The following is a 27,408-nucleotide window of genomic DNA, read 5'->3' on the forward strand; positions in this document are numbered from 1 at the left end:
GTCTCTCACTTTTCAGATCTCTTGACTCCCCATACCAGTAAACATGAACAATTCACCTGTTCTTCATCTCCTTTGCACTTAGTTTACACTCCTACTTCTTTACTGATGCATTATTGTTTATATACCATTCTCTGTAAATATTTTCTTCCATATACCTATTCCATTCTCTTCACTCCATACTGTATAGCACTGACATTTACATTTAAGTCTTAAATCAATTCTTAAAGAGTACTCTTTCCCTCACTTACGGTCTTCATTCTTTGTCACAGGTAAGCCCCCAGACATAACTACAACACTTTTCACACAGGCCTTCCTTCTGCAAGTATTTACCTCCTTCCAAAGTGTTATTTTCTTTTTTTTAGATTTTCACTCGTATATTTACAGACATCCTTCCCTCAACTCTTCTTCATGTGAACCTATCTTTTTCTTCTTCCGCGTTGGAAATGTCCAAATCTTTTCAATAAAGAACAAATCATGAGAATGTTGGAAGAATCAAAAGGATAAATATTTTCTAAGAAAAAAAAATACAGGTAGATTAAACACTTACCATGCAAAAGTAAAATTCAAGGAGAAAAGAAATAATTACTGTCAAGGAAGATTGTGGAAACAAATAGATCAGTATGAGGTACAAACATGACAGACATCATCAATTGTTCACTCTACATAAATGACATTTTGAAGGGAAATGAGTAAAGAGTAAGGCACTGATTGAAAACAATTAATTGATGTTTAATTAGTACATTTTTTGCAACACGATACAGTATAATAGTAAAAATAAAGTACAGTGTATTGCTAAATATAATATACACAAAATACATATATATACAAAATAAAATAATACATGGCCATGCAGAGGTAAAGGTTCTGATTATGTCTGGTGATTTTGACATAATAGAAATTGCCCATCAGTTCTAGAAAAGAGAAATGAATGAACAGCCACATATGAAAAATTCCTCTAAGAACTGTATTCTCTGGGAAAAAATAATGTACAGCATTTTTATCCATATATGCACCAGTCACAAAACCACTGATTGCAAGGTGCTAAGTGAAATGCAGTAATTTATAATGATACATAGTGCTACAGAAAAAAAAATTAAATTCTCAATCACATTCACATTAGTGCTATAAGGATTGCATATTTCAAGTTCTAGATCTACACAATCCCAATTTTATTTAGGTATGTCTGGATAATTGGAAGGAAATCAAAAAAATCTCTCTCTTTAGGATTTCATGTAACTTGGCTCATATATGGATCTATTACAAGGTAAATGGAAGATGCCACAGGTTAAGAAAATACATTCATCACCTAAAAATGTGTTTGTTATGGCATTTATCATGGTGCTATGAGGATCTCCATATTCCATATTCTAATCAAGAATGTTTGAATGTACTCACTAAGATGAAATAGTAACAGTTTTTCTTGTTGACAAACTGGTGTAACTTGGTTTACATATTAAACCGTTACAAGTTAAATGGAAGATACCATAGGTTAAGCTAACTTGATTCATCACTCAGAACTTCTGTTCTGAGGTTGCAGGGCTAAAGGAACTAACCCCTAATAAATTTCTTTGAGTCTTATCTGCTTAGGCAGCTTCAGTGAACAATGTGCTGTATGGTTTATATATTCAAACATCTGTTTTAAAGTTAATAATGATATGTGCACCATACACTAGGTGGCACTCAACATTATGCCTATACTGACCAAGTCGTAGACTAAGGAAATAGTTATGGCACTTACCTATTACCCTGAAGGCTTCAGTGCTAAACTCTAACACCATAATTATAAGTATGAGCTGTTGTTTTTTACAAGTCTGTTATTTCACATTTGGCCTCAAAACTAATGATTTCTTGAAATGCATGTTTTTCAAATGTATATACAATTTCTAAAATATTCCTTACAGAAATATATTTGAATATCTTTTTGGTTAACACGTACTTATAGGGAAATATCTATTACCATAAATATTCTCTTGACCATATTTTTATAAGTTATACCATATGACTGTGATAATCATTCTCAGTAATTATATTCAAATTCTAACTTTCATAAAACTTCACAAATCTCACATCATACTGCACCCTTATGATCTAAATAATCATATATGAAGATTACGCACAGTTGAACCAAGTTCTGTACCACTGTCTTAATCCTATGATATACAAAAATATTCAAAGCATAAGATCTTTCAGTTCAGTGAAAATGTTATCAATATGCACTACCACCACTTTCTGAAGACAAACACCTCGTGAGTGATATATATACAAAAGTTTTCAACTGAATCTCAAATTTCATGGGTTTTGCTTTTGATATTCCCCACACTGTCACCAGAATGTGGTGAGATATGGTTCATTTTGAAGAGGTGAAATTTTAGCTATAATTATACAAACTATCTCTATCAGTGGATAGCAAAGAGAATATATTTCCATGGCCATCTCTCTCATTGCACAGCTCCTTAGAAAAGTGTTTTTGTAATACACTTACCAATACAAGATAAAATACTTTTTTAAGAAGTACTCTGAATGAAATATAACATGATTGGCAACTGAAAAAGATAACATAACAAAAGGATTTACCAGACTATATAGTGAGCTTTTCCAAAACGTTTCTTCTGCTAAATTAGATTGGTGAATAGATACTATACCACTGCATCAAACTGACTTTTAATGAAACTTAAGGATCATCAATCAAAAGATGACAGCACCTGCATACTGCTAACATAAATCATAACACCAAATTCTAATATAGTAATAATAAATATGATGTAACCTTTCTCAGGAGTTTGACTCTAAGGAAACTAATTTGATTTTCTTAGTAGAGGTCCAATCATTATCAAATGAAAATGTAGTTCACAATCAATAAATAAGCACAACATAACTCATACTATCACAAAAACAGTCCAAGATGCACAGATTATACACTTAAGCCTTTATCCATTCTAAGACTGGCATCTACCTCACAAGTACGCACAATCCAAAAATTACTAATGCAAGCTTCAGCACATCAAACCAGGCTCTTAAACTCTGTAGAGATTTTGTAATTAATAATTGCCTCTGTAAGGATTTGATGCAGCCCTGCCTTGACTGCAGAGGCCAAACCAAACAATTTATATCTTAATTTCTGTATCTTTGATGATTGTTACATGATCTGTTATAGAGATTTTGTTTGGATTATAGAGTGTATTTATTTTTCTATTTCTGGAGACTGTTGTATGATCTGTGTATACATAATTATTCACTCTGTTCAGAGACCAACAAACAACAGCTGTTATCAATACATTTCTGGGTAAATGAGGCACTACCGTTGATGGAAAAAGAGGCATCAGCACCAATTGTTTAAATACAGAAATACAGGGCATTGTTGATTACGAGCACCATCAATTTTCTCATCCTTCTATACAGCCTTAGTTATAACGAGCTTGCAAACTTCAAACAATGATCCTTATTATCAATACCTTCATCAAAACTAAATGACAAATTGACTCCTAGCATGGACGGCACCTTATCACAGCTTGTCAGATTACATGATAGAGGATATATGTAATGGCAGGATAGGGGATTTCACGAGTGAAATATCATCATGAAATGGTATACCTCATATAAAAAGAGTGAGTACACTTTTCCTAAAGTGGAAAGATAAACAGAGATTTCTTGGAAAAAAAACACTAAAGACATATCATGCCACAAACCTTTAACATAATCCATGGTTTATTTATCAACAGTTTCTGTTTTAAATGAAACTGATCATGTCAATTCACTCAGGTTTTAGTCATGTTCCAAAGATTAACTGAATTCAAAATTGAAAAATATAACATTACACATTAGCATATTTTTTTTTTTAGATTTCATACGTCTGAGGTTAAATATTAGATTTTGTCCACACAATGCATAGTCAATCGACTACAAGAAGTAGGTAAGTCCTTTTAACATAATCTAAAAGGAAAAAACTTTTAATGAGAGAATATCTTCCCTTGCATTTGTGCAATATAGAAGGGTGACTGTCTCCCAGTAGGCTGATGGGGTAATATCAGTGTGAGTATGATAATATAGGAAATACATAGTGACTATCTGATTATCATGACGTTAGTGAAGGATATCTAGATAATATTCAGTGACTGATATCAATGTAGTCTTAACATACAATTACAGTGACAACTGGTCCTTTAAAATAAACCACCTTAACAGGCAGAGCAGCTGGTTTGGTACCAGGTATATTACAGTCCCAAGACTAAAATGTAGGGTATATTTCAAAAGAATATATATATCCACTATATCATAACTGAATAAATATGTGATATGGCTTATTATTCTACTCCCTTATCATTTGGGTCAAAAATTATACCATAAAGGTCTAGCCAGCAAAGTACTATGGGTCACCGCATAACAAAAACATAATGTTTTTCACTAGAGAAACTATCATACATAATCGTCAATTCATAAGCTATAGTGATAATCAATGTACTTAAGAGTACCCAACAAAATGTTTCTTTCATTATCAAAAAGGGGTAAACCATGAATTCATTGTACACATCATTCTTTCCTTAAATAAGAATTACTCTTTCGATACAGATTGTCAATCTATTGCCTTATCAAATGAGCTTAGATGTGTCAAATTCAATTGTATCACAGTTTTAATTTTACTATTCACACTTAGTGTGTAGGTAAACACATAACGTAAATGTTGAATATGAGAGTATCAACATGTTAAAATATTTTGCAGAAATTTTTGTAATTATCAACCCATACTGAATCAACAGGGCAGGAGGTCACACAGTGCCAATAATCTGTCATCCTGCTTATGCCCAAAACATCTAGAAGCTCACTTTTTTCTGATAACCATTTGAGAATCTAAAAGACTGAATTTTCTTTGTCATTTCATTTTGCATGTTGCTATCAGCTTCAAGAATCTAAATGACACTGTGTGAATTCTTCAGCTAATATGCCCTTGCTCATGACTGGAACTTCCTGTAATTCTGCTTATTCAATATCAAATAATGTTACCTATAATCTAACTTCATATACTCCCTTAACAATGACTTACGATGACCTTGCCTATTTATCTGATTTCACACTTTGCATACAGCCTTTCCTGACAACACATCCTTGCTTAAGTCAACCACAACTGGCATTCCCTCCCTACACTTACTAATGATTTCATCCGTATTGTTGAGAAAACAAACTTATATACACATACACTGAATTCTTACAATCTAGCCAGTACTCATCAACAGTCTTGACAATGTAATCTTGTATATACATACTTCATATGACTTCGCCAGTACTTCTGATTCTAAATATGCTTGTGTACAATTACCCCATATGGCCTTGTCGATACTCCTGACTATACAACCTTGCATACATTAAGTTCAAAAGATGATGCCTATATTTCCAGCTCTATATAACCTTACATGCATTTTTAATTAACTGCTTCTTACTGGATTTCTTCTTGCCATTTAGGGTGATTGTATCTCCTTTCTTCAACTTGGCTGGGTTACCAAAGATATCTGAAAAAAACATTTTATTAATCACATTACTATGATAATGGACAAGTCCATCTCATATACATTATGATTATGGTTTTTCCTACGATAATACAAATCTTAAGGAAGCACAGTTCCTATCTTCAAAGTATGATATTCTAGGCAGATGTAATCAATCCAGAAATGAATGCCATATAAAGCTGATGGCTGATTGTTAATGTGATGGAATCAGTACAGGTGCAGAAAGTTTACTTATTATTGCTTTTACAACAGAAACTACTGTATTCATAAATAGGATAGTACAAGTCTAGAGAAAAGACATTGCTTTTCATTTCAGAGTAGAAAGTATATATTTTTCCATACATATTCACCATTCCCCGCATTAGCAAGATAGCATTAAGAACAGAGGACTGAGCCTTAGAGGAAATATCCACACTTGGACCACTTCTCTGTTCCTTCTTTTGGAATATTAAAAATGGGAGGGGAAGATTTCCAGCCCCCACTCCCTCCCCTTTTATTCGCCTTCTACAACTCACAGGGAATACATGGGAAGTATTCTTCTCCCCTATATACCTATTAATTTTTTCATGTAGTATCATATCCCAATTCAACATTTAAGTTCAATTCTCCTAACAGCTTTTGCTTTCCTTTTTCTTTCTACTCTTTCTCACTCCATACACAATTATTCTGTCCAAACATACAAATCCACGCTCAACTTTGCTGTCGTAGCAGATCTGACTTACACTTTTTCAAAACTCACTGTGAGCAGTGCCTGCACCTAAATCTGTTTAGGGAAGGTTAATACATTCATGGAGTGTTAGGGGAGTGTAAAAGCAGGCATAGAAGGGAAGTAAAGGGGAAGCAAATAAAAATACACAAAAGTTGTTATACCATCACAGGCAGTGTACTAAGCACCAATGTAAAGAAGAGAAGTTAGTTATTCTGAGAGCTTTAAGCACCAAGGTAAACAAGGGAAGAGACTGGTTGCTCGAAGAGTATAAGCAAAGCTGATAGTGCCTTTGGACCATTTGACTGTGAATAGAAAAAAAGCTGCAGTGGGAAAAGGGAGCAAAGGTTCTTAAGAGTAAACAGGAAAATTTCCTATACCAGCATGTCAAAGAATACACCAAGATGTGAGTGACTGATGCACCATCATTAAGAGATCTTAACTTCACACCCAATAGCATGGAAATAGAATATAATGTACAATACACTAGTGGGAAAAAGGGATCCTGTAATGATTCAGTTAAATCGAAGTGTAATATTACATGATAAATTTTTCTAATTAGGTCAGAAAAGACTAGAAATAAGACTAAACCCAGAGAGGATATACAGTCATGGAAAATAAAAAGAACTCCATCAATTTTCAACGTCATGTAAACTAAGAAATGGTGTTTGGCAGCCAGGAACCGAGATGCCATGATGGAAGGTTCTACGAATGTTTATGTTGCAGAAGAAATGCAAGCAACAAGGGGGAAGAAAAGGGCAAGTGTCATACTTATCTATAAGAATGGAAATCAGGAAGATGTGCTAAACTGCTAGTCCCTTTAAACAAGTGTTGTCTGTAATACTGGAAGATATAAGAGGAAAGCATTTGAATGACTTCCTGCAGATGGGTAATTAACTGAGATAAAACATAGCTTCAGGTAGAGGTCATTTGTGATGAACCTCTTAGATTTCTATGAGACAGTGAGCTTCATTTGTGACAAAAGAGAAGGCTGGGTGGATTATATGTATCTAGGCTGCCAGACACCATATTTTATCACTGTATCACATAGACAGTCAGTGAAAAGAGGTGCATCTCTAGTCAGGAATATGGGGGAACTTCTTAAGATGGGCAGATCATCTCAGCAAAAATAAGCAAAGAACACATTACAGAGGAGCTCTCTTAAAATGAGTTGATGTCTCAGTAGCATGCTGCAGGTTACTGTTCTGGGACAATTGCTGTTCTAAATCTATGTAAATGAGTTATAAAAAGGGCTCAGTTTCTACTTCAATATGTTTCCAGATGATGTTAGGGCCATGTGGGAGGTAAAAAAATCTCCAAAGGCATTCTGATACCTTGTTGATAAAATTCATTCCAAATAAATGTAAAGCATTGGGTGTGTGACACAACAGAAGCCCTCAATAAGAATATTATGTAGCAGGAAGTAAGCTGCAGGAATCTGTCTGTGAGAGAGACTTGGGGACTGACATCATCTTTAACCTATCATGGGAGTCCCATTTTAGGAGAATAGTAATGGAGACAACTTGTCTCCTGGCATAAAATAGAACTGCAAACAAGAACATGAATATGGGAATATTCAACATAATGTTCACATCCTAAATTAGGCTAAAATTAAAATATGCTTCTGAGATTCAGTCAACACTGAAAGAATCACAAAGAACTAATTGAGAAGGTCCACAGAAGGGCAACAAAGATGGCATCAGAAATAAGAGGGTTGAGTTACAGGGAAAAGTTAGAGGCCTCAAATTCATCCATTATGGAAAAGACAAGGAAGAGTAAAGAGTGACTTTAACACAATCTTAAATTTCCAAACCTTACTGATACTGTAGACAATGAACTGCTTTTCCTAATGATCCAAGTGGAACAACTAGAAGCCATTGCATGACATCCTTGATACTTATAAGAAAAGATGCAAATAAATTTCTACGAGTGCTGGGTAAATGGAATAAACTGATTATGAGCCTATGAATGCACACAGCATACAGAAGCTTAAAAAGTCAATGCTAGTTAGGAAAGTTCAAGAGCTGGGACCCCTATGGGAGAATAACTCCCTCCCTGTACAGTGCATACAGGTAATTACACACAAATTCATCCCCCCACCTTCCCAATATGTTTATTCCATGACTCCTCTTCTTGCTACTATCAGCACCAAGCCATCCCATTTCAAACTCTCACTAAAAACATAGTCCCTGAATATACTTCCACCCCTCTTACCCATTCCCCAGCTCCTCCTGTAGTCACTCATCATCATGCAGACTATCATCTCCCCATTTCCTCACCACCCTCTCTCTCCTACCCATTACATCAACCTTCCCCCCCCCTTCCTATTCTCTATCATCAAACCTTCCCATTCCCTCCTTCCTATACTGGACCACCTCTTACCTTCTGCTTCACCTGCTCTCCTCGATCTCCTTCCACCCCTAAGCTCTACATGTCTCCTTCTCTCTCTCTCCCCTACATTTTAACTCCCCCCACCCCACACCCCTACAGACTCACTCTCTCCGACGCTCTTAGGAGTGTAGACATCATCCGGGTGGTTGATGAGGGCCATGTATCGCTCAACCAGGAAATTGAACACCTGGTCCACGTTGAGGTCCTCCTTCACCGACGTTCGGTACAGACGCATGCGTAGCTCCCGCGCTAGAGACTCCACCTCGTCCCTGTAAACCCAGGTACAGATCAGAATGGGAGCAAGAAGAGATGATGACATGATATCAAATGATGATGTGAGAGTGGATTAGTGACTGGTAAACACTATCATAGTAAGCTAGCTATATCAACAACTGTGGAAGGATAAATAGAATGTCAAGTATGGTTAAAGAACGAATATAAAAAGTCAGTATTAGGTAGAATTATGTCACAGGAGAAGCAAGGTAAGATGAAGAGGAGGTACGCTATCATAAGTGTCTTTCTAAGATTGTGTGTATTTGTGTATTATACACACACACGTAAACAGGTGTTACAGGAATCTTCCTCATATATATATATATATATATATATATATATATATATATATATATATATATATATATATATATATATATATATATATTTATATATATATATATATAAGTGATTTACCTACCTTGACATAAATATTCAACTCAAGGCTTGGAAAACTGATTTCCTAATGGAAGTCACACTTGACAAAATAACATAAGGGATAATTCTACATACAAACTAAAACTTGCCTCACAATCAACAATATTTGGTTTGTCAGGCTTTCCAGTCTTTCCCTACATGGAAGTCTAAGTAAGCTTTTAGTTTCACAAAAAAGCGCTGACAGTGACAGACAGCAACATAGAAGCGTACACAAGAGAACCACATATTTCTTTTTCTTTTCCACCAATGAAATTTACATGACTGCCAAAGTGAATACGTAATCAGATCTTATAGAAACAAATTCATGTCTTGTTTTTTTTTTAACTTCGACCCATCTGTGTTGAGCGTTAGATTAAATCATTTTAACCATAGAATGGACGCCGATGCAACACTTTATCATGACACTATGACCTAAGGTATGATGGCTTGACCATGACGCTATGACCTAATGATGGCTTGACCTTTGACCTGACCCATTTAGATCGACTGAGAGACCTAGCCATCATAGGTCGTACCGTCGTATCCAAGAGTCGTACCGTCGTACTTTTTTTTAACGTCACAAACACCATGGTTCAAGGATTTGATAACACATTTTACAAAAAAAAAAAAAATTGTACCAGACCCACTTATAGCTGGAATACTTATGAGCAAAATTAGCACTTCATGCTTTTATATATCAGTGATCATCAGTTGATAAGAGGTGAAATGTATGTCGGTTTAAAGTGGCCTTGGAACGAGGAGGAGGAGGAAGGGAAGGAGCGGGGGTCGAATCATTGATAATCCTGATGTAGGTGTGTTCTCTCTCTCTCTCCAATGACTCGGCCCATGAAACATTCAACAGTTGCCTGGTCTAAGCTGGAATGTGGGGTGCGCGTGCCAGGTAGGAGGAAGGATCGATCTACCTCGCATCATCCAAGCCGAAGCGATTCTCAGTTGAGCAGGTTTAGCTTACGTTCACTTCGACGACGACCCCACCACCACTCTACGTGGAAACGAAGGCTATGCTAAGGGGGTAATCCAGTTCATAGGGTGTTCCAGTTCGTGTCGGGCTATTCCAGTTTATGCCAGGATATTCCAGTTCGTGCTAGGCTATTCCAGTTCGTGCCAGGATTTCCAGTTTGTGCCAGGCTATTCCAGTTTATGCCAAGTTATTCCAGTTCGTGCCAGGCTATTCCAGGATATTCCAGTTCGTGCCAGGCTATTCCAGGATATTCCAGTTCGTGCCAGGCTATTCCAGGTTGTCTCAACCTATTCCATTTTACCCAAAGATATGAGAATTCACGACTGAGATACTCCTGTTAGGGCTTAACAACAACTTACAGTAAACTGCCCTCAAACCTTTTAGGCAATCCCATCTTAGACTTGTAAGGAGTAAAGTCATACCTTATACCATAAAGTCATACCTCATACCATAAAGTCATACCTCATACCATAAAGTCATACCTCATACCATAAAGTCATACCTCATACCATAAAGTCATATCTCATACCATAAAGTCATACCTCATACCATAAAGTCATACCTCATACCACAAAGTCATACCTCATACCATATTTGTTTACCTCATACCATAAAGTCATACCTCATACCATAAAGTCATACCTCATACCATAAAGTCATACCTCATACCACAAAGTCATACCTCATACCATAAAGTCATACCTCATACCATAAAGTCATACCTCATAAAATAGTCATACTCATACCATAAAGTCATACCTCATACCACAGTCATACCTCATACCATAAAGTCATACCTCATACCATAATTATTTACCTACAGACAGGAAAGGTGAATTACTGCTTCACTGTGAATCGAATGCAACAGTGCTGGATGACATCTGTTACCCAACAAAAGAGCATAAGAAAAAAAAAGGGTTCTAGATCATCTATATCACAGGGATATATGTTCATAGGATCCCTGATGACAAGACATCCTTGAGCCATCTCGTTTCTCAGGGACGACAATAGCCACAACAGGTACTTTCCAATGTTAGATAATAAAGCTACAGTTTCACATGTCTTGCTGAAGGAAAACGACCCGTTTCACACCATGCAATCGGATATCAAACGCCGTCTAAAATCTTAAGGCTTTCTTTAGCATGAAGTTCATAGCAAGGACATAGTACACAATGGATCTGTGAAGCTATAAATCTGTGACATTCTTGGGCTATTAGATAGGTAGGTGTCCAGCCAGCCAGGGCCCTTCACGTAACTAGATATGGCAAAGCAGTGATAACTAATAGATTTGAGATAAGTCAAAACCAGTGAAAACTAATAGAGTTGAGATAATCAAGTCAAAAGCAGTGATAACTAACAAAATTTAGATGATTAAATCAAATACGTTACCCATAAATATGACAAGACGAAGTAAAATGCAAAAAGGCCTGAAAGCATGAAAAACAAAATCCATTTTTCAAGTCCTGTTGAGTTCGGCAGGTTTGTAAACTATATATTCCAGTCTTAAATCATAGTTACAGCTTGATTTATAATTAGTAAAGCAAATCAGCAGTCGTATGATGTCAGTAAATTCAAAATCTGGTTTGTCTAAATACATCTACCTCACCGGTTTCCATAAATAGATTACTCCATTTATCTATTTCACTTCGCCTCCCAGATAACGCTACGCAAACCACTCTTGTGTACATTCGATATACATGAATACGTTGCTTCTGCGACTGGAGTTAAGTCAGCCACATCACTCCAAATGGGGATTTATATATTTTAAGCTGAGAAATCATTGGAATATATGAAATGTGTGTCAATAAACAATGAGAAGGACACTTGTAATGTGACGATTCTCATGTCACCTCTGTGGCAAGCTACACTTTGGTGGCGAGGCTTGACCGACATTCAAAACCTATCTATTTATTATCATTATTATCTATTATTATCACTCCTTCGTCAACTTCCACTAAGATACGTCTACCTCTTCATCCACCACACACACAAAGCTGGCAACAATAGACATGGGAGATGCTCTGCACAGCTACATGACAGCATTTAGTTACAATATCTTAACTCCTTGAGTTCCCGCTGTTCGCCCAAGAAGCCATGCGCGCTCACACACACACACACACACACACACATACACACCATTTCACATCCTCTTTTAATCATAGCTCTATTGATTTCTGGTTCGTACATCACAATGATTCTTAATTCCCGGAAAAGGCCTCCAGAATTTCTGGAGCCATGTGCTTCAAGAGTGACGGCAAAGTCTCAAATGTCACGGTCGCAATGGTAGACAAATGCGACTTATTTAGCCATTCTTTTTTTCTACTTCTCCTTTCTCTTATTTACACAGTTGAGGTAAAATAATACTTCGAGGTGGTGGTTTTGGTGGTGATCGAGACCCACAGGAAAATACCCCTTGGAAAGGAACGAAGAATTCTCGTAAACCATTGAGGAAAAAATTGTGTCATGACAAGCAAGCAAGAGAGATACATCTGCTCCTTTTACTCTTCACCTGAATCGAGCTGTCGAATGTCACAGGGCGAGGAAGTGGTGGTGAGGTAGGAGTGTGAGTAGGTAGGAGTGTGAGTAGGTAGGAGTGTGAGTAGGTAGGTAGGCAGGTCATCCGAACCTTTCAAGGTTGTGGTGTGCCCAGCCTAACACACACACACACAGTCTGAGGTGGAAAGGAAGGAGTCATCCACACACACTTGTGCTAATGTGCGCGTAATTTCTGAAGTTAATGCCAAACCTTTACCCTCACACCTAAAAGGGTAGGGAATGTCTTTTAAAAAATGTCAAAGTCGGGGAGTTGATCTACTTTCCTGTACATAATTCCTGGGACCATCACGAACTTAGATATAAATAGATAGAGCTTTTGACTTTTTCTTCCCTTTCTCCCTTGAACTTATCGAGTTGCATGACACACGTGCGCTGCTCACAGCACCTGCACCGTATTGGTTTTCTAATCGAAACCCCTTACGTTGGCTGCATTGTATTGGTTTCTAGATCAAAACTACTTACCGAGGCAGGACTGTATTGGTTTTCTAATCCAAGTGGGGAATGGGAATTTCCAGAAATCGACGTGAAAATTAGGCTGGCATGTATACTGTCACATATAATATACTGTCACATATGATACTGTCACATATAATATACTGTCACATATACTGTTACATATGATACACTGTCACATATAATATACTGTTACATATAATATACTGTCACATATACTGTCACATATGATACACTGTCACATATAATATACAGTCACATATAATATACTGTCACATATACTGTCACATATAATATACTGTCACATATACTGTCACATATCCGGACGAGCGGTAACCGATTACTCATGTTCGCTACCGATGTTCGAATGATTTGAATTCTGGGGCAAATGAAAGACCGGATCCTTTTTTTTTAGCATCGGACGAGATGTAGAGCGATGTTGTGATGACTGGGTAATTAACACGATGAAACGTTCACGATATATGATATAGGTTGAGGTCACCTATTACACACGGAAGGTAGCAGGTGAGTTGTATTCTGTGTTTAAAACGTCGTATTCTGTGTCTAAAACGTTGTATTCTGTGTCTAAAACGTTGTATTACGTGTCTAAAACGTTGTATTCTATGTCTAAAACGTTGTATTACGTGTCTAAAACGTTGTATTCTGTGTCTAAAACGTTGTATTACGTGTCTAAAACGTTGTATTCTATGTCTAAAACGTTGTATTCTGTCTAAAACGTTGTATTCTGTCTAAAACGTTGTGTTTTGTCTAAAACGTTGTATTCTGTGTCTATAACGTTGTATTCTGTGTCTAAAACGTTGTATTCTGTGTCTAAAACGTTGTATTCTGTGTCTAAAACGTTGTATTCCGTGTCTAAAACGTTTCCCAGAGTGTTAGGGAGGGGGGGGAGGGGGAAATTCTTGAACACAGAAAACGTTTGCTAGAGTGTGTGGGGGGGGGAGAATTCTCGAAGATAGAAAACGTTTGCTAGAGTGTCAGGGAGGGAGGGGGAAATTCTCAAACGTAGAAAACGTTTGCTAGAGTGGCAGGGAGGGAGGGGGAAATTCTCAAACGTAGAAAACGTTTGCTAGAGTATCCAGGGAATATTCCAATGGGATGGGTCAGTGGGTGTGTGTGTGTGGGTGCGTCACACCATCAGAGATGGACGTGTCCGTTACGGCGACACGTGACGGACGCAGACGTCACTTGTGCGTCACGACAGCAGGAGTGTGTGTGTGTGACGGTGCGGTGGCGACCTTGCTCGCCTGTCCTGCAGTGTTGGGTGGGAACCCCTGGTCGATACCCGCTCACCCTTGGCCTACATTCCCCCTTCCCACGATTCCCCTTTTCCAGTCCCTTTCCCCTTCCCCTTTTCCATTCCCCTTCCCTTCTGGTTATTCCATACCTTTCCCCCTTCCTTCCCCATCACCACCTTCCTCCCCAGGCACCCCATCCTCCTCTGTACTCCCCACCCATTTCCTGCACTCCCCATGTATCCACTGTATTCCCCATGTATCCACTGTATTCCCCATGTATCCCCTGTATTCCCCATGTATCCCCTGTATTCCCCATGTATCCACTGTATTCCCCATGTATCCCCTGTATTCCCCATGTATCCACTGTATTCCCCATGTATCCCATGTATTCCCCATGTATCCCATGTATTCCCCATGTACCCCCACTGTATTCCCCATGTATCCACTGTATTCCCCATGTATCCCATGTATTCCCCATGTATCCACTGTATTCCCCATGTATCCCCTGTATTCCCCATGTATCCCCTGTATTCCCCATGTATCCACTGTATTCCCCATGTATCCCCTGTATTCCCAATGTATCCACTGTATTCCCCATGTATCCACTGTATTCACCATGTATCCACTGTATTCCCCATGTATCCACTGTATTTTTCATACATCTGATGTATTCCCCATGTATCCCCTGTATTCCCCATGTATCCACTGTATTTTTCATACATCTCATGTATTCCCCATGTATCCCCTGTATTCCCAATGTATCCACTGTATTCCCCATGTATCCGATGTATTCCCCATGTATCCACTGTATTTCCCATGCATCTCATCTCTTCCCATGTATCCCCCCTGTATTCCAAGTGTATCCACTGTATTTTTCATACATCTCATGTATTCCCCATGTATCCACTGTATTCCCCATGTATCCCCAGCTCTCAAGATGACCTCTAGAAAGCATTCTGATATGTGTCTTGGGCGCCAGTCTCTCCTCTGCCTGTATAAAAAAAAAAGCTTATAACTATATAACTGTGTATGTCATCATTACTCGTGTGTTACGGGGAGAGAGAGAGAGAGAGAGAGAGAGAGAGAGAGAGAGAGAGAGAGAGAGAGAGAGAGAGAGAGAGAGAGAGAGAGAGAGAGAGAGTTTTGCTCTCGTGTTGCCCTATCTCTAAAGCTTACATATATATATATATATATATATATATATATATATATATATATATATATATATATATATATATATATATATATACCATCAATTGGGTTAGGTTAGGTTAGGTTAGCTTAGGTTAGGTTAGGTTAGGTTAGCTTAGGTTAGGTTAGGTTAGGTTAGGTTAGGTTAGGTTAGGTTAGCTTAGGTTAGGTTAGGTTAGGTTAGGTTAGGTTAGGTTAGGTTAGCTTAGGTTAGGTTAGGTTAGGTTAGGTTAGGTTAGGTTAGGGTAGGTTAGGTTAGGTTAGGTTAGGTTAGGTTAGGTTAGGTTAGGTTAGGTTAGGTTAGGTTAGGTTAGGTTAGGCTAGGTTAGGTTAGGTTAGGTTAGGTTAGGTTAGGTTAGGTTAGGTTAGGTTAGGTTAGGTTAGGTTAGGTTAGGCTAGGTTAGGTGAGGTTAGGTTAGGTTAGGCTAGGTTAGGTGAGGTTAGGTTAGGTTAGGCTAGGTTAGGTTAGGTTAGGTTAGGCTAGGTTAGGTTAGGCTAGGTTAGGTGAGGTTAGGTTAGGCTAGGTTAGGTTAGGTTAGGTTAGGCTAGGTTAGGTGAGGTTAGGTTAGGTTAGGCTAGGTTAGGTTAGGTGAGGTTAGGTTAGGTTAGGCTAGGTTAGGTTAGGTTAGGTTAGGTTAGGTTAGGTTAGGTTAGGTTAGGCTAGGTTAGGTTAGGTTAGGTTAGGCTAGGTTAGGTTAGGTTAGGTTAGGCTAGGTTAGGTGAGGTTAGGTTAGGCTAGGTTAGGTTAGGTTAGGTTAGGTTAGGTTAGGTGAGGTTAGGTTAGGTTAGGCTAGGTTAGGTTAGGTTAGGTTAGGTTAGGTTAGGTTAGGTTAGGTTAGGTTAGGTTAGGCATGACACCGTTCGTTATTGTTACGTTTACCCTAAGACCTATGTCACATATTGGTTGATCATAGGCTGCAGACCTTCAGTTGATCATAGTCTATACAGACCCTCGGTTGATCACAGTAGGCCACAGACCCTCAGTTGATCATAATAGACTACAGGCCCTCAGTTGATCATGATAGACTACAGGCCCTCAGTTGATCATAATAGGCTACAGACCCTCAGTTGATCATGATAGACTACAGGCCCTCAGTTGATCATAATAGGCTACAGACCCTCAGTTGATCACAGTGGGCTACAGACCCTCAGTTGATCATAATAGGCTACAGACCCTCAGTTGATCACAGTGGGCTACAGACCCTCAGTTGATCATAATAGGCTACAGACCCTCAGTTGATCACAGTGGGCTACAGACCCTCAGTTGATCATAATAGGCTACAGACCCTCAATTGATCACAATAAGCTACAGACCCTCAGATGATCACAGTGGGCAGCAGACCCTCAGAGACTAGTTAGAAGGTCGATTCAAAGAGACATATATTCCTCAACATTCTCTTTCCTTCAAGGTCGGAAGGTCGGGTTGAAGGACGCCTCTGTTACTCACTGACCTTTAATCATCAAATTCACACTGGTTAATCATTTCACACGGGTTAATCATGACTACGAACACGAAATTTGGGTGATTCAGTCACCAGTCCAATTCACTAGTTCCTGAATCTTTTCCCCCCCCTAGTCTTCTTGAAAAACCCCAAGTACAGCGAGACACTCTCCTTGTTCTTCCTGTGAGAGGTACATGATTCAGCCAGGTCATGTGTGGAGGGGGATGGACTTCTCCCCTCACTCACCCCACAACCCCCTACTTATCATCGCCTCCCCTCCACACTCCCTTCTAATAACACCCCCTTCTCCCCTCTAGGACCCCTGTCTGACGACTTTCCCTTTCAATCACAGAGAACTACTTCGTTTCTGGCACTGTTTCTTAAGGACCTACTAATAAGTATTTAATCCATGGTATAGGCCTTGTTCATACACGTACATATATATATATATATATATATATATATATATATATATATATATATATATATATATATATATATATATATGGTGAGATATGTACATATTCCTACATTTATATTTACCTGCCACCGTATGCATCACGTATCTTTATAAGTCTATGTATATGTAAATCTAAGTAAATATGACTGCGTCGCATTATACATAAAGTATTAAAGTATACACAAAAGTAACCAATTATGCATTTACGGATGAAAATATGAACAATTTGCTTTAATAATGTTTCCGGTAAGTTCACTGTATATGTTTTTTTTTTGAAGCATATTATTTTTGCTTTTCATGAGAGAGAGAGAGAGAGAGAGAGAGAGAGAGAGAGAGAGAGAGAGAGAGAGAGAGAGAGAGAGAGAGAGAGAGAGAGAGAGGGGTGTAAAGGGCGGGTCCCGAACACAGGTACTGGGAGTAGGCGTAAATGGCTACTTGTGGATCCACTACAACCACCACCACACCACACCACCACACTGCCACATCACCACTACCACCACACCACTACCACTACACGACCACCACTACACCACCCCACCACACACATACACACACACACACACACCACCACCATCACTACTACACCACCACATACCACCACCACACACCATCACACCACACCACACTACCACACCACCACACACCACTATCACACACCATCACACCACACCACACTACCACCACACCACACCACCACTACCCCACCGCCACACACCACTACCACACACCATCACACCACACCACCACTACCACACCACCACACACCACTACCACACACCATCACACCACACTACCACCACACCACACCACCACACACCACTACCACACACCATCACACCACACTACCACCACACCACACCACACTACCACACACCATCACACCACACCACACCAACACTACCACCACACCACCACTACCACACACCATCACACCACACTACCACACCACACTTCCACACCACACCACACTACCACACCGCCACACACCACTACCACACCACACCACACTACCACACCACCACACACCACACTACCACACACCATCACACCACTACCACCACTACCACCACACCACCACTACCACACACCTGGCCCTGAGATGTAGAGGGAGATGGGTAAAGCGTTCTACGAAATGGTAACAACCAAGACATATTGTGTGGTGGGCGAGCAGGAAGTGCTGGGGGATGGGTGTGTGTGTGGCTACCTGTATGGGGACCTCCTCCTCTTCTGCTTCCTCCTCCCTCCTCATCTTCTTCTTCCTCCTCTTCTACTACTTCTTCCTCCTCTTCTATTACTTCTTCCTCTCTTCTACTTCTTCCTCCTCTTCCTTCTCCTCTTCTTCTTTTTCTTCTTCCTCTTCTTCTTCTTCTTCTTCCTCCTCCTCCTCCTCTTCTTCTTCTTCTTCCTTCTCCTCTTCTTCTGCCTCCTCCTTCTCTTCTTCTTCTTCTTCTTCTTCTTCTTCTTCTTCTTCTTCTTCTTCTTCTTCCTCCTCTTCCTTCTCCTCTTCTTCTGCCTCCTCCTTCTCCTCTTCTTCTTCTTCTTCTTCTTCTTCTTCCTCCTCTTCCTTCTCCTCTTCTTCTTCCTCCTTCTCCTCTTCTTCTTCTTCCTCCTTCTCCTCTTCTTCTTCCACCTTCTCCTTCTCCTCCTCCTCCAACGCCCATATATTATCTACACCACCCTTCCCTTACCACCACCACCACCACACTCTGGCCGGCCTTCACCCCTCACCAGCCCTGCCCAGCTTCCCTACACAGCCCTGCCCACGTAATCACCAGCCCTGCCTAGCCCTCACCAGCCCCATAAGGCTAGAGACCCAGTACGTCCCAGAGAGTCGTTGGTCTGTCCTTCACTATCCACATGGACAGCAGAGCTTCTGTCCTTCGGGCCTTTTTTTTTTCTACCAGGATAAACGCGGCCACCATTCATCTCTCTCACCTACCCGTGTATTGGTCAATCCTGGGGGAAAAAAAGGGGGGGAAATATCATCTGGCCTAACGTTCATACTGGGGGAAAAATATGTATATGTATGGCAGGATGGTGTACGTCAGTGTGTGTGTGTGTGTGTGTGTGTGTGTGTGTGTGTGTGTGTGTGTGTGTGTGTGTGTGTCCAGGCTTATTATTCTACCTTGGAGAAAATAAAGAAACTCCAAATGGGAGAGAGAGAGAGAGAGAGAGAGAGAGAGAGAGAGAGAGAGAGAGAGAGAGAGAGAGAGAGAGACATACTACCGTGCACACTGGGAGGCAACCTGGTCGTTGGGTGTGTGGTCGGTCGACCAGACTGGACCTTCATTGACCAGATGGTAAAGACGGGTTGTACCACGGGTGTACGTACGTACGTACGTACGGCTCGGGGGGGGGGGGGGGGGGGGGGGGCCCCGCAGCTTGACACTCCGGACAGCTGCAGTGGACACCAGCAGGCCTGGTAGTGGTCGTAGTAGTGGCTTATTTACCACTTACAACCCTCACATCTTAGCCATGTCTGTCACTCGCTCACCTTGGGCAAATGGGTGGGTCTTGCTATATATATATATATATATATATATATATATATATATATATATATATATATATATATATATATATATATATAAAGAGAGAGAGAGAGAGAGAGAGAGAGAGAGAGAGAGAGAGAGAGAGAGAGAGAGAGAGAGAGAGAGAGAGAGAGAGAGAGAGAGAGACATACATACAGAAATACATAGACATAGAGATATACTGACAGAGAGAGACAGGTAGATAGATAGATACACTAACAGACAGATAGATAGTTAGACAGAAGGATATAGACAGAGAGACACATAGATATAGATAGATAAATTAATCTGTCTTATAATGTTACTCTTCAACCACTGTACAGTAACGGCTGAACTCTCAAAATTGGCAATCAATCCACCAGCAGCTGATAGACTCCCAAACCAGGCGATAATCAATACGCGTTCCAATGATATCTCCCACCAACGCGCATTTTATCTCTCGGAGTTCACACTCTCCGAAGACGATACATTTTAAGATGTTGATTTAACACTACGTGCCCTAGTGGAGTACCTGGCTCTTACCAAATGACGTCCTAGCTTCGTCTCTTCGTTGTATATCAACTGACTTGTTATATTTCTTTTCTTGTGTGACTCTCCCCCCTGATGATGTGATGATGACACGAAAGTGCACTTGGGAACTTATCGTGTTTCATTTCCCCCCGTAGACTCATAGAAATATATATATATATATATATATATATATATATATATATATATATATATATATATATATATATATATATATATATAGAGAGAGAGAGAGAGAGAGAGAGAGAGAGAGAGAGAGAGAGAGAATGGAAAGATTCCTCAAGTTCTCAGGTATGGTGGGTGAGTGAGACAGCCAGCAGTCACCATGTTTACACAGCACCTCCGGGACCTGCAAGAGGTAACGTATTTGTCTACGACGTAACGATGCGACACTTCAACGTTACGTGTCTCGCGTCCGTGACCTCACTGCTGTAATGGAACTCTACGTCAGAGTCCAATGTCTCAATACCGCAGACACTCTACTTTGAAGGGTCTGACGTGTAACTCAACACTCTACTTTGAAGGGTCTGACGTGTAACTCAACACTCTACTTTGAAGGCTCTGATGTGTAACTCAACACTTACTTTGAAGGGTTTGGCGTGTAACTCAACACTCTACTTTGAAGGCTCTGACACTCTCCTTGAAGGACATAACCTTGAACTTCTATTAAGACTCTCCTGGCAAGTCCTGCCCTACCCTAACACCCCCCCCCCCCTCAGCGGGCGGTAACGACCCGACAGCTAAATCACCCACAACACTCTTTATCATTGCTGAGGGCTCTAACCACCTCAAGACGTAACGATATGACCAGTTCATCATCCCTCCACACTCCCTCGACCAGCCCCTCCTCCTCCTTCTCGACCCGCTCCTCCTCCTCCTCCTCGACCTGCCCCTCCTCGACCCGCCTCCTCCTCCTCCTCGACCCTCCTCCTCGACCCGCCCCTCCTCCTCCTCCTCCTCGACCCGCCCCTCCTCCTCCTCTCCTCCTCGAACCCGCCCCTACTCCTCCTCCTCCTCCTCCTCGACCTGCCCCTCCTCGACCCGCTCCTCCTCCTCCTCCTCCTCGACCCCCCGCCCCTCCTCCTCCTCCTCCTCCTCGACCCTCCTCCTCCTCCTCCTCGACCCGCCCCTCCTCCTGCTCCTCCTCGACCCGCCCCTCCTCCTCCTCCTCCTCCTCCTCCTCCTCCTCGACCCGCCCCTCCTCCTCCTCCTCCTCCTCCCGGGACCTGACCATCAACACCACAGTCATTACTGAGAGAGGGGGCCCGAGTCCAACCCAGCCCCAGCCCAGGCCAGCCACCCTCTCTCTACCAACCACGACCAGCTGTGGCATACTCACGGCTTGACGGTAGCCTGGTCGATCAAGTCGATCTTGTTCTGGACCAGGACCATGGGTATGTTGCCACACTCGTCCTCAACCTGCCGGTACAACATGCACAGTCAGCACACCAACATGGCTGTGAATAGGTAGGTCTATGTGTTCACACATACACACACAAACACAGAAACACAGACTTTCATTCGCATGACACGGGAATCCTTCAATGGACCACAATGATGAAACATATTCACACATATCAGCATACGAAGTCCTAGTACCACTTCAGGAGGCCCATGGACCATGAGCAAGTACTCCTACTGAAGGGTATGAGGACATCATGAGGCCCTGTCTCCCTGATGGAGGCTCCAGCCTCCTTCCTGGAAATCTGGAAAGCCTTCCCCCACTGGCACATCCAGGACGTCTCAACCACGCCTTTTACCTCTGAACCCCTAGCGTGTCAATGGGCGACCTACCTTCTTCTTCCACTTCCTGACGGCGGTGAAGGAGTCGCGGTCTGTGGTGGAGAAGGCGACGACGCAGGCCTGGGCGCCCCTGTAGTACGCTTTGGTGATAGCGTCGAATTCCTCCTGACCCGCCGTGTCCCACAGCATCAGACGAACCTCCTCACCGTTCAACCTGACGCAGGGAGGGTCTCTGGTCAACCAGGGTTTCTGTCTCTCCTATGTATACCTGTATCTCTCCTTATGTATACCTGTATCTCTCCTTATGTATCTCTAGGAATATGTATACCTGCATCTCTACGAATAATGTATACCTGTATATTTACGAATATGTATACCTGTATCTCTACGAATATGTATACCTGTATCTCTAAGAATATGTATACCTGTATATTTACGAATGTGTATACCTGTATCTCTAAGAATATGTATACCAGTATCTCTCAGAAAGGTCTCCTGACTCTACCTATATCTAACTTTCCATCTGTCACACTGCTTCGATTAAAAGATACATTGCTACATCATGAAATATCATCTATATATCTCCCTACATGTTCCTCCTCTGTCACTACAGCCAGTATCTTTAGATTAGATCTATTCCTTGCAGTTTCATCTATCTTTTTATCGTTATCTTTTGTTACTCTGACTTTAATTCCAGTCTCGTTTTCTTCTTCTTCGTTCCTAACCACAAACCTTTCTTCTCCTACTCCTGTTCCCCCCTCTCCTTGTTCTCTTGTTCTTCCTAACCTCAACATCACTACCTGCTCCTTCATTCCCACAGTCATCCTCTATTCCTATCACATCTATCCACCCTCCTGAACATCCATTTACAGTTTCCAGGACCTACAGCCTCCAGCTTCCAGGACCTACAGCCTCCAGCTTCCAGGAGCTTAAGCTGCCAGAAGCTACAATCTCCAGTTTCCAGGACCTAGAGCCTCCAGCTTCCAAGACCTACAGCTTCTAGCTTCCAGGAGCTTAAGCTGCCAGAAGCTACAGCCTCCCGTTTCCAGGAGCGATAGCCTCCAGCTTGCAGGAGCCCCAGTATCTAGAAGCTCCAGCCACTGGCTTCCAGGAGTTTAATGCTCCAGTTTCCAGAAGCAAGAGCCTCTAGCTTCCAATGAGTTCCAGCTTTCGAATACAAGAGCTTTCAGCTCCCATAAGCTATAGAGACTCCAACTTGCAAGAGTTCCAACCTCCAGAGGCTTCATTCCCTCCCGCCCCCCCCTCTTCCTCTCTATCCTGGATAGTCTCTCAAGCCTCCTCTAGCCCCAGCCAGTCTTCCAGCCCTCCCGCGCATCTATCCTGGATAGTCTCTCAAGCCTCCTCTAGCCCAGCCAGTCTTCCAGCCCTCCCGCGCATCTATCCTGGATAGTCTCTCAAGCCTCCTCTAGCCCAGCCAGTCTTCTAGCCCTCCCGCGCATCTATCTTGGATAGTCTCTTAAACCTCCCCTAGCCCCAGCCAGTCTTCTAGCCCTCCCGCGCATCTATCCTGGATAGTCTCTCAAGCCTCCTCTAGCCCCAGCCAGTCTTCTAGCCCTCCCGCGCATCCAGCAGCCCCACGAACCTTTCCTCCTCCCACTCACTCAAGAGCAACTTACGTGTTCTGCCTCTCGAGGAAGTCGACACCAATGGTCTTCTTGTAATCCTTCGTGAAGGTGCCCTTGCAGTAGCGCTGGATCATGGACGACTTGCCCACCGCCCCGTTGCCCACGATCACCACCTGCAGGAGGTACCGAGGGTGTGTCACTTAAGGACTCAGGCAGTGTTGGTTTACATCAATGGGATGGTCTGTGTGTGTGTGTGTGTGTGTGTGTATGTGTGTTGTGTGTGTGTGTGTGTGTGTGTGTGTGTGTGTGTGTGTGTGTGTTATAATCCCAAGTTTTCTTTCTTGTGTTTCTGTACAACAAGAAGATATTACTTCTGTGTCATAATCATTCCTTCTCTCTCTCTCTCTCTCTCTCTCTCTCTCTCTCTCTCTCTCTCTCTCTCTCTCTCTCTCTCTCTCTCTCTCTCTCCTTTGCATACACTGTTCAGATAAGGATCATCATCAGTTGCTTATCATTCTGCCAGCCATATGGCCATCTCCTCCTGCCTAACTCTCCTGCTGGAGGCTATACATACCTCTTTCAGGTTCACTGGGCGACCAGTGCTTCGTCAGGGAAGTATTCTGTCTCTCTCTATGAAGAGACCCAAGTATAAAGTTGTGTATGGTCGTGAAAGACAAACTTAATATACTAAAAAAACATGTGCATAAGGAGATGAGGAGTAAATACGTGGAATATCTTAAAAAATACAAGCGGTAGAGGATTTAGATTTACAAATACAGTAAGATAAATGAAGACAGATTCTGTCGTGAACAGGACACAGACGTGTGAAATAGTAATATATAATAAACAATGATAACCCAATGGATCTTTTCGTTATGAAAGTACAACTACAAGTTAAAAGTGAGTTTCCTGAGTGTGAGGTTTTTGTACGAGAGATGGGGGTGACGAAGGAGTCAACCCGAAATCTTATATTTTACTGTCAAGAATTCAATTTACTTCAAATCTCCCAAAAAGCAGGAACAGAGAAGGGGGAGCAAAGTGAGGATATTCCTTCTAATGCTATGTCCTCTGTTCTTGACGCTATCTCGCTAACGCGGGAAATGGCGAATACGTATGAAAAAAAAAATTTTTAAAAATTACATAATCTAGATTGGCAATAATGTGGCTCTCTTACCCAACCCCCTCATGACTCGTAGCTGTGTGTAACAGACAGTGTGACAAGTGTGCAGTGGTACTCAAGCCATCATACCAAAGGGTCGTATTATTCATGCTCAAGGGTCGTACCATCGTGGGCAAAACAGAGGCAAAATGGGATCCACAAGATACATTAAGAAGACTCTGGCAATTCTATTCTGGTTATTTTGAATTGACCACAATCCTTATATATGCTTTGCCCTGATATGTGGGCCGTTTTAATGCTATTTAATCCCTTGACCTTACTGACAGTAGGCCATGGTTGTAGCAGGCAATGGATTCCTCAAAAAAGACGATAAATGTTTGAGAATTATGAGGAACTGGAGGAAACCATGTTTTTGTTAACCAATATCTTTACCTAAAGACATTTTGGGATAAAGACAATCTAACTATTCTTTAAACATATTATTCATAGCACAGTTAACCTCAGTCTACCATCTTAAAGTCTTCTCATCTCGACTCTAAAACTGAACAAAGAACATAAATATCCTCTCCCGTGGCAACTCCCTCGGCAGCCATCTCTCCTCCCCCTTTCCTCCCCTGGTGTCGGAACTGTGAACCACAAAGGTAAACATTGCCTCCGTCGGTCGTCCCTCGCTCCCTCACACCAGAGTCGGCAGGCGTCACGGTTTTGTGCCCCGCCAGAAGGCTGTGTTAACACTGCTCCCTCCCTGGCTTTCTCCGATGGAAAGTATAGTTTCCAAAGCACGACTAATTTCTCCTTTCTTAAGGCTAAGAGCGAGGGAAGAGGATAAGTAATCGGGCGTGCCTATAGCGACCTTCGAGAGTCCACTGAGAGCGGGACACCCTGGGGTTTGAGAGACAAGATGTGTTATCACCTTCCTTCTTCCCTCCTCCTCCTCCTCCTCTTCCTCCCATGGCTTTATCTTCCTCACCGCACCACCACCAGCACTCCTCCAACAAACACCTCCAAAATTCCTGAACACCCACCCAGAGTCCTTCCGTCCAACGGACACGCGAGATATATTCGTGGTTTTATCTCCAGCCAGAAGCCATGGAGGGTACAACTGAAAGCTAATGACGACCTAATGACGACCAACCACAGAGACAGACCTGTTTAACCCACTCCTCCTACAAGACTAATATTATTACTTCTCCTACAAAGACTTCTTGTTAGTGCTTGTACTACTACTGCTGTAGCTGGTAATACTTCACAAAGTCCTGAATCTAACAACGTTACCAAAAGCATCTATATAGATCTTTTAAATCGAAGAAAAAAAAACACGGGGGGGGGGTAAGTCAAGTCCATACAGTGTATAACCAGAGGTTTGACGAACTCAAGACATTTAACAACAACATACGGTGGTAGGAACCAGTGGGCTCTGAAGTGGGGGGTTGACGCGCGCGCGCGCGTGTGTGTGTGTGTGTGTGTGTGTGGTAATAAATTCGTCGGACATGAGGTGGGAGGGTCGCTGGCCGCCTGCCTGGCAGTTCGAGCGGTGATCGTCGCGGGACACAACCCTTTACCCTTAGTAACTAAGGTCTTCCCGCTTTCTAATTTCCCCCTCCCCGCTTTCCTATGTCCTCCCGCTTACCTCGGTCATCCCGTTTTCCTCGGTCCTCCCTCCCGCTTCCCATAGTCTTCCCCACTTTCTAATGTCCTCCCGCTTCACTTAGTCTTCCCCTGGAGTTAGGTGACAGGCAACCATCGACCCAGGGGGGGTAAGTAATTCCACCTGGGTATTGGAAGACGTAGTGACTGTGGTGAAGTATGCTAACACTACAGTGGCTATCAAGTTCCCCTCCCGGGCGCCTCTCTCTGCCTCACACATACCCACACCGACACACGTAGGTGGCTGGCAGGCAATCCACAAAGACTCCATCACGCAAACAACACTTCACGACACACATGTCCTTCACACAAGTAATCTATTCCCAACTGTAGATCATCCTGCGGTGAGCGTTACGCGCTAAACCATAAGAAAAAAAAAACTTAATTGGAAGGTAATGATCACATTCTTCGGCAGTCCACTTCCTTGTTCCACCCACACCCTGCCACTAGCCCTAAGAAAAACGTACTTCCACTCCACCTTCGCCTGTAGCCAGGTACCCTGACCTTCCAAGTTATCTCCGTCAGGGTCTGGGAGCCGCGCGGCTTTACCCGTGCCCCTGCCCTTGGCTTCCTCCCGCTGGGGGGAGCCGAAGAACAAAGCTACTCCCTCCCTGATGAGCAATGACAT

At 41.9% G+C, this 27,408-nt stretch overlaps 1 protein-coding gene across 1 annotated transcript; it reads right to left on the bottom strand.

Moving 5' to 3' along the window:
• Nucleotides 1-708: 708 nt before the first annotated feature.
• Rab23 (RAS oncogene family member Rab23) lies at nucleotides 709-27,408 on the bottom strand. Its single transcript, XM_071658867.1, has 6 exons — nucleotides 27,259-27,408; nucleotides 24,065-24,186; nucleotides 22,479-22,641; nucleotides 22,024-22,103; nucleotides 8,701-8,864; nucleotides 709-5,501 (listed from the first exon to the last, which is right to left on the bottom strand). The coding sequence occupies exons 1-6, from the start codon at nucleotides 27,406-27,408 to the stop codon at nucleotides 5,392-5,394; spliced, it is 789 nt and encodes a 262-aa protein (XP_071514968.1). The 3' UTR covers nucleotides 709-5,391.

Source organism: Panulirus ornatus, chromosome 67 (genome assembly GCF_036320965.1).
Source record: "Panulirus ornatus isolate Po-2019 chromosome 67, ASM3632096v1, whole genome shotgun sequence".
Taxonomy (NCBI): Eukaryota; Metazoa; Arthropoda; class Malacostraca; order Decapoda; family Palinuridae; genus Panulirus; species Panulirus ornatus.